The sequence below is a fragment of the Engraulis encrasicolus genome, chromosome 15, assembly GCF_034702125.1.
Source record: "Engraulis encrasicolus isolate BLACKSEA-1 chromosome 15, IST_EnEncr_1.0, whole genome shotgun sequence".
NCBI lineage: Eukaryota > Metazoa > Chordata > Actinopteri > Clupeiformes > Engraulidae > Engraulis > Engraulis encrasicolus.
The window spans coordinates 54,716,422-54,723,503 of NC_085871.1; the positions used below are offsets into that span (position 1 = coordinate 54,716,422).

A 7,082-nucleotide genomic window follows, 5' to 3' on the forward strand; every position below is an offset into this window, starting at 1 on the left:
GTTATACGAATTCATTTTGTAATTTTGTAGTTTTACCTAGACACTAGATACTGTGGTGCATTTTGATTGGCTGCTGATATTAATATAAAACCGTCAGGACGCATGAAGAACGTCAGTGTAGAAGCCACGAACCATAGGAGCATCACAGTCTTTTGACCGTCACATTTCAGTTAGTTTTAGATAGGAGTTAGGAATTCATCTTTTGTTTTGTATTATTTTAAGTTACTATAAAGAAAGACATCAAACTTAAGTTTTGGACTCCAGACTTTTATTTCTGTTTTGTGTCGCGTCCGAAAGTAACTCTGAGGTTCATGGCTAGTGAGTCACCTGCACTCACATTCAAGTCAAAAGACTAGCCCAAGCCACGAGGGTTGCCGAGGATTCGGAGCCACGCTACCGGGCTGAGAGGAGGACATGAGAAGTTGGATGCTGCCAGCTCAATAAGAAGACAGAAGCACCTGAAATCGCCTGCAAGGTTTGAGAGGAACTGAAGCAGTAAAAGAAATACTTCGACTGCAGTGCTGGCTGAAGCAAGCTTTCCCTGGGTCAGGTCTGATATCTCTATTCATTCCCGTTAGCATGCTACGCTAGTTAGCGCGCTAGCTATCCTGCTAAGCTGACTGTGCAAATCTACAGTAAATGCCCAAAGGATTCCCAGCTAAGACAGTCATTCCTGTTTATGCAAAACGATCTTTCACAAGTAGTAACTCTTTTCACAAGTGTCTGTGAATGTTTGGAAGAGTTTAGAAGCTGTGAGGAATTTCGAAATTGTCACAGTTAATGTGTGAAGATTCACGTGTGAAACAAGATGGCTGAATTAAATGCTGAGTCAAATGCGGATGCGCCTAGTGACCAGAAGAGGGCACCAAAGCCCACGGAAAGGGCAGTGGAGGAGAAAATCAGGAGATTAAAAGATGAGAGAAGGGGAAAGTTGGCACAGTTAACAAAGCAACGAAAAGAGATTGAAACATTGAAACAAGATGAAAGCAATGTTGAAAGCTTACAATGGGAAATTCTACCTAAGCTAGAAAAATGTTTTGGAGAGTATAAACGGCTTAATGAAGAATTATGTGAGCTTATGAGTGAAGAGGAACGAAATACTGATCAGGAGACATTTCTAAACAGATGTGAAGAATTAAAGGCATTCATAAACGAAGTAAATGAATGGATTGAAAATCTGCAAAAATATTCTCATGAAGAGGAAGATGGTATTAGACCACAGGATAGTATTTCTGAGACTCACACAGTAAGGAGCCGTGCATCTCAGCGATCCAACACCAGTTCAGTGCGTTTGAGACTAAAAGCAGAACACGAAGCACTGCTAAAGCAAGCAGAAGCTATTGAAAAGAAAAAAGAGATTGAGGAAGAAGAAATGCGCTTAAAAGAAGAAGAAATGCGTTTGAAAGCAGAAGAATCGCGCTTGAGATCAAAAAAGGAACAGTTGCAGCTTGAAACTGACATTGCTGCTTCACAAGCTAAATTAAAGATTTATGAAGATTATGAAGATTCTCAATCTGTTCATGATTTACTGGAACCAGTAACAAAGCCTAAAGTTGAACCTAGGTATGTGACTGAAAGCAAAGAGAAGTATCATAGTCATGATTATGGGCACATTGGAGCTGCAAAGCTACTGCAGGATGTCAAGCCTAGATCAGCTGCGCCAGTTGTCTCTTCACAGAGAGGACAATCTTCAGGAAGGCAAATGACTGACAACACTCAGAATGCTAATTCCGCAGATGACCTGTATCAAGTGCTACAGCGTCAAAACCAAGTGACTGAAATGCTCATCAAGCAACAGAGTCTGACTCAACTGCCTCACAGAGACATACCAGTATTTACAGGAGATCCTCTGACATACAGGTCTTTCATAAGAGCTTTCGAGCATGCCATCGTTAGCAAGACGGACAGTCAGCAAGATCGCTTGTATTACCTTGAACAGTTTACGAGTGGGGAGCCACTTGAACTCATTCGCAGTTGTGAGCACATGAGGCCAGACAAGGCTTACAAAGAAGCCAGAGCATTACTCAACCGTCATTATGGTGACGAATTGACAATTGCTAATGCTTACATCAAGAAAGCAATGGACTGGCCGCAGATAAAGCCAGATGACAGGAAAGGATTGCAAAACTATGCCTTGTTCCTGATTGGATGTGGTAACACAGTAAGCGACGTGGACTACATGGACGAGATGAACAATCCTACCACTATGAAGAGCATCTTGTCCAAGCTTCCATTTAAGCTGAAAGAGAAATGGAGGGGCCATGCCTACGACATTTATGAGAAAAAGGGAAGAAGAGCCAAATTCCCTGACCTGGTGGACTTTGTGTATCATCAAGCCAAAGTTGTCAATGACCCACTGTTTGGTGATATCCTGGACGCCACCTCAGGTAAACAGGTAGACACAAAGAAGAAGTCCAGCTCAGGAAAAGGTGAGTCAAAACGAAGCAGCTTCGCAGTGAATGTGGCTGCTACTGAGAAGAGCGCCCCCAAAGGCCAAGCTGAGAAGAAAGCAGCTAAGTCAGGCAACGCTTTCCAAAGTCCCTGTTTGTTCTGCAAGAAGAACCATGCACTCAGCGTGTGCAACAAGATCAAAGAGAAACCCCAGAACGAGAGAATTGACTTTTTAAAGTCACAAGGGCTCTGTTTTAGCTGTTTGACAGCAGGACACCTATCCAAGGACTGTAAGAAAAAGAGCTCTTGTCCTGATTGTTCCTTTAAGCATCCTGCTATCCTGCACGTTGTGAAGGAAGAGTCAGCACCAGAAAAGAACAGTGCAGATGACAGTGCATAGAATGCAGCAGAAGAAACGAACGCTCTCGTGTCAGCAGGATGTGGAAGAGGTGACCAAACTGGGGCTGGGAACAACGCTTGCATTCTTCCCATCGTACCTGTGCAGATAAGACACAAGAGGGGCTCAAGTATAATCAAGACGTATGCGTTCCTGGATCAAGGAAGCACCGCTACTTTCTGTACTGAGGACTTGGCAAAGAAGTTGAACATCCGAGGAAGAAAGACGGAGTACATTCTTCACACCATGTCACAGGAACAGAAAGTCAGCAGCTATGTCCTAACAGATCTGGAGGTGTGTGACTTAGATGGACAAGACTACATTAAGCTGCCCAATGTGTACACGCACCCAGACATACCTGCAAAGAGAACCAACATACCACAGAGGAAAGATTTGGAGAAGTGGTCTTACCTGAACCGAGTCCATCTTCCAAAACTGGAATCAGAGATTGGCCTTCTCATCGGTTCCAACGCTCACAAGGCTATGGAGCCATGGGAGATCATAAACAGCCAAACGAAGGTCCTTGGGCTGTGAAGACGGCCCTAGGGTGGTGTGTCAACGGACCTGTCAGCAGATGCCAAGACAAACAATCCGATGGCGCTGAGGGACAGAGTTTCTCAGTGAATCGCATCTCTGTTCTAAGCATAGAAGACATGTTGATGAGGCACTATGAGGCTGATTTCCCCGAACGCCTGTGCGAGGACAAGTCAGAGCCATCACAACATGACAAACAGTTTATGCACACTGTGACAACATCAGCACATCTGACCGATGGCCATTACACCACCAAGCTGCCTCTGAAGGAAGACTCGGTGAAGATGCCATGCAACCGTGGTATAGCTGAGCAACGGCTCAACTCCCTGAAGCGGAAGTTTAACAGAAATGCAGACTTCTTTAACAACAGCTTCATGAACAACATCCTGGAGAAAGGCTACGCCACCAGAGTTCCAGATGAGCAGCTGAGTCGCAGTGACGGGAGAGTGTGGTTCATCCCACACCACGGGGTGTACCACCCGAAAAAGAAAAAGTTGAGGGTTGTGTTCGATTGCGCGGCAACATATCAAGGAGTGTCGCTGAACGACAGACTGCTACAAGGGCCGGACCTTACAAACACCCTAATCGGAGTGCTGCTGAGGTTCAGGCAGGAGCCTGTCGCACTGATGGCGGACATCGAATCCATGTTCTACCAGGTGCGGGTTCCAGACGAAGACGCGGATCTGTTGCGCTTCCTTTGGTGGCCAGGCGGCAATCTGAACGAACCCGTGGAAGAGTACAGGATGTGCGTGCACCTCTTCGGAGCCACGTCGTCCCCCAGTTGCGCTTCGTATGCGCTCAGGAGAACAGCACAAGGCGCAGCTGCAACTACTTCACCAGAAGCCGCAGAGACAGTCCTCAAGAACTTCTATGTGGACGACTGTTTGAAGTCAGTTGCCACCGAAGAGGAAGCTGTGCATCTTGCAAAGGAGCTGACGGAGTTGTGTGCCAGTGGCGGCTTCCACTTAACCAAGTGGGTAAGCAACAGTAGGGCCTTGCTGTGCTCCATCCCTGGCGACGAAAGAGCAGCTGAAGTCAAAGATCTGGACTTGCAGCAAGACGAACTACCAGTTGAACGAGCGTTAGGCGTGCAGTGGTGCACAAGTTCCGATAGCTTCAAGTTCAAGATTCGGCTGTCTGAAAAGCCATGCACAAGACGAGGCATCCTCTCAGTTGTTAGTTCGGTGTATGACCCGATGGGTTTTTTGGCGCCACTACTCCTGCCCGTCAAGCTCATTCTGAGAAACCTTTGCAAGAACAAACGAGGCTGGGATGAGGAAATCTCAGAGAAGCCACAACGAACATGGAAGAAGTGGCTAGCAGACCTTGACAAGCTGTCAGAGCTCAGCGTGAGCAGATGTTTCAAGTCCAGCTCATTCGGAGTCACAAAGGTCGCACAAATCCACCATTTTTCCGACGCAAGTCAAGACGGATACGGGGTTGTGTCTTACCTCCTGTTGACGAATGAGCAAGAACAGAAACACGTTTGCTTTTTGATGGGCAAGTCCCGAGTTGCTCCGCTCAAGCAAGTTACGATCCCAAGGATGGAGTTGACAGCCGCCATGGTCTCAGTCAAGGTTGACCGAATGCTAAAAGAAGAACTTCAAGTTCCCCTGACACATTCCATCTTTTGGACAGATAGTACGACTGTACTAAGGTACATTGAAAATGACGCTCTTCGTTTCAAGACGTTTGTGGCTAACCGCGTCTCTTTCATTAGAGAAGCCACCACAAGAGCTCAGTGGAAGTATGTCAACACCTCCCAGAACCCAGCTGATCAAGCTTCAAGAGGCTTAAAGATAGAGAGCTTCATGTCAAGCGACAACTGGTTTCAAGGGCCTAGCTTCCTGAGCGAGCCTGACCACTGGCCAGAGCAACCTGAACAGTCTACTTACCTGTCAGAAAGTGATGAAGAGGTGAAGACATCAGCTGCTGTATCGTGCACGAATCCAGTGGTCGACAACACAGATCCAGTGAACCAACTTGTGGAGCATTACTCCAGCTGGTACAGACTCAAGAAGGCAACCGCTTGGATTCTGCGCCTAAAAGAGATACTGCAACACCTGAGTGAGAAAAGAAAAGAATTAGGGAAAGCTGTGAAAGAATCTGAACATGACACAGAAAAACACAAAGCAATGGTTGAAGAACAAATGAACACCTGTAAAAAGAACTTGGAAAAGAAAATGCTCACAGTTAAAGAGCTATCCAGAGCAGAAATGGAGCTGATCAAATACAGCCAGAGACAGACCTATGCTGAAGAAATAAAAGTTCTACAGAAAGGAAATAAAAATGTGAAAAGAACCAGCCCAATTTTCAAATTGGATCCATACTTACAAGATGGTGTTTTGAGAGTAGGGGGCCGCCTGAACAGATCAGCGATGCCTGAGGAGGCCAAGCATCCTTTCCTTCTGTCGAAACAACACAGAGTAGCCTACCTCATTCTCCACCATACCCACCTAGAAACCGGATGCGGCGGCAGAAATCTTGTCCTGGCAAGACTAAGACAACGATATTGGATACCTAGAGCCAATGCAGCAGCAAGAACAGTGATCACAGAGTGCAACCTCTGTAAAAGACTGCATGCAAAGGCTGGGGAACAGAAAATGGCAGACTTGCCACAAGATCGTCTGCTACCCGACAAACCGCCTTTTACAAACACAGGCATGGACTACTTTGGTCCTTTTGAGATAAAAAGAGGACGAGCCAAGGTCAAACGGTACGGAGTGCTCTTCACATGTCTGACAGTCAGAGCAGTGCATATAGAAGTCGCATACTCCCTCGACACGGACTCGTGTATCAACGCTCTACGTCGGTTCCAAGCTAGACGAGGCCAAGTGTCTGTCATCCGTTCCGACAACGGCACTAATCTGGTCGGTGCAGAGAGAGAGTTGAGACAAGCCTTGAAAGAACTGGACCAGAGCCGCATCAATGAAGCTATGATGCAGAAGGGAGTGCAGTGGCTGTTCAACCCGCCTGCTGCATCTCATCATGGCGGCATATGGGAACGTCAAATTCGTACCGTGAGGAAGGTCCTGCGTTCTGTTGTAAGGCAACAATCGTTAGATGATGAAGGACTGCAGACTTTCCTGTGCGAAGTTGAGAGCATCATCAATGGGAGACCTATTACAACCAACACAGATGACCCCAACGACCTCGAGCCGTTAACCCCAAATCATCTACTCCTGTTGAAGACGCAACCCAGCATGCCACCTGGTGTGTTCAGTAACGACGATGTCTACGCACGACGGCGCTGGAGACAAATTCAGTATATGACTGATTTATTCTGGAGGAGGTGGACCCAGGAGTATCTGCCACTATTGCAAGAGCGGCAAAAATGGCTTGGATTGAAGAGGAGCTTCAAGGTTGGAGATGTCGTCCTTGTCGCGGATCCATCCCTGGCCAGGAACTGCTGGATGCTGGGCAGAATCACCAAGGTCGTGCCAGACTCCAGAGGGGTGGTCCGAAGTGCTGAAGTCCGGACGAAGACCAGCACCATCCAAAGACCAATAACTAAACTTTGTTTATTGCAGGGAGAAGAATGAAGAAAGAAGAGAAAGACTTACCTGAGAAGATATACTTACCTGTAAATTAAGATTAGAGTTACCTGAAACCTGAAGAAAGTTAATAATAAGTTAGATATGCAGTAAAATGGTAATGGCTCTGAGTTTAAGTTTTAAGTTGATAATTGATATGCTAAGGCCTAGTCAATTAGGGGCTGGGATATGTTAGAGCCATTTTCTATGTTTTAAGTAAAATGTTT

General features: G+C 46.4%; 1 protein-coding gene across 1 annotated transcript; it reads left to right on the forward strand.

The window, feature by feature from the left end:
- The first annotated feature begins 3,441 nt into the window (after positions 1 to 3,441).
- Positions 3,442 to 6,864, forward strand: LOC134464363 (uncharacterized). The gene has a single exon (XM_063217826.1). The coding sequence runs from the start codon at positions 3,442 to 3,444 to the stop codon at positions 6,862 to 6,864; it is 3,423 nt and encodes a 1,140-aa protein (XP_063073896.1).
- The last annotated feature ends 218 nt before the right edge of the window (positions 6,865 to 7,082 follow it).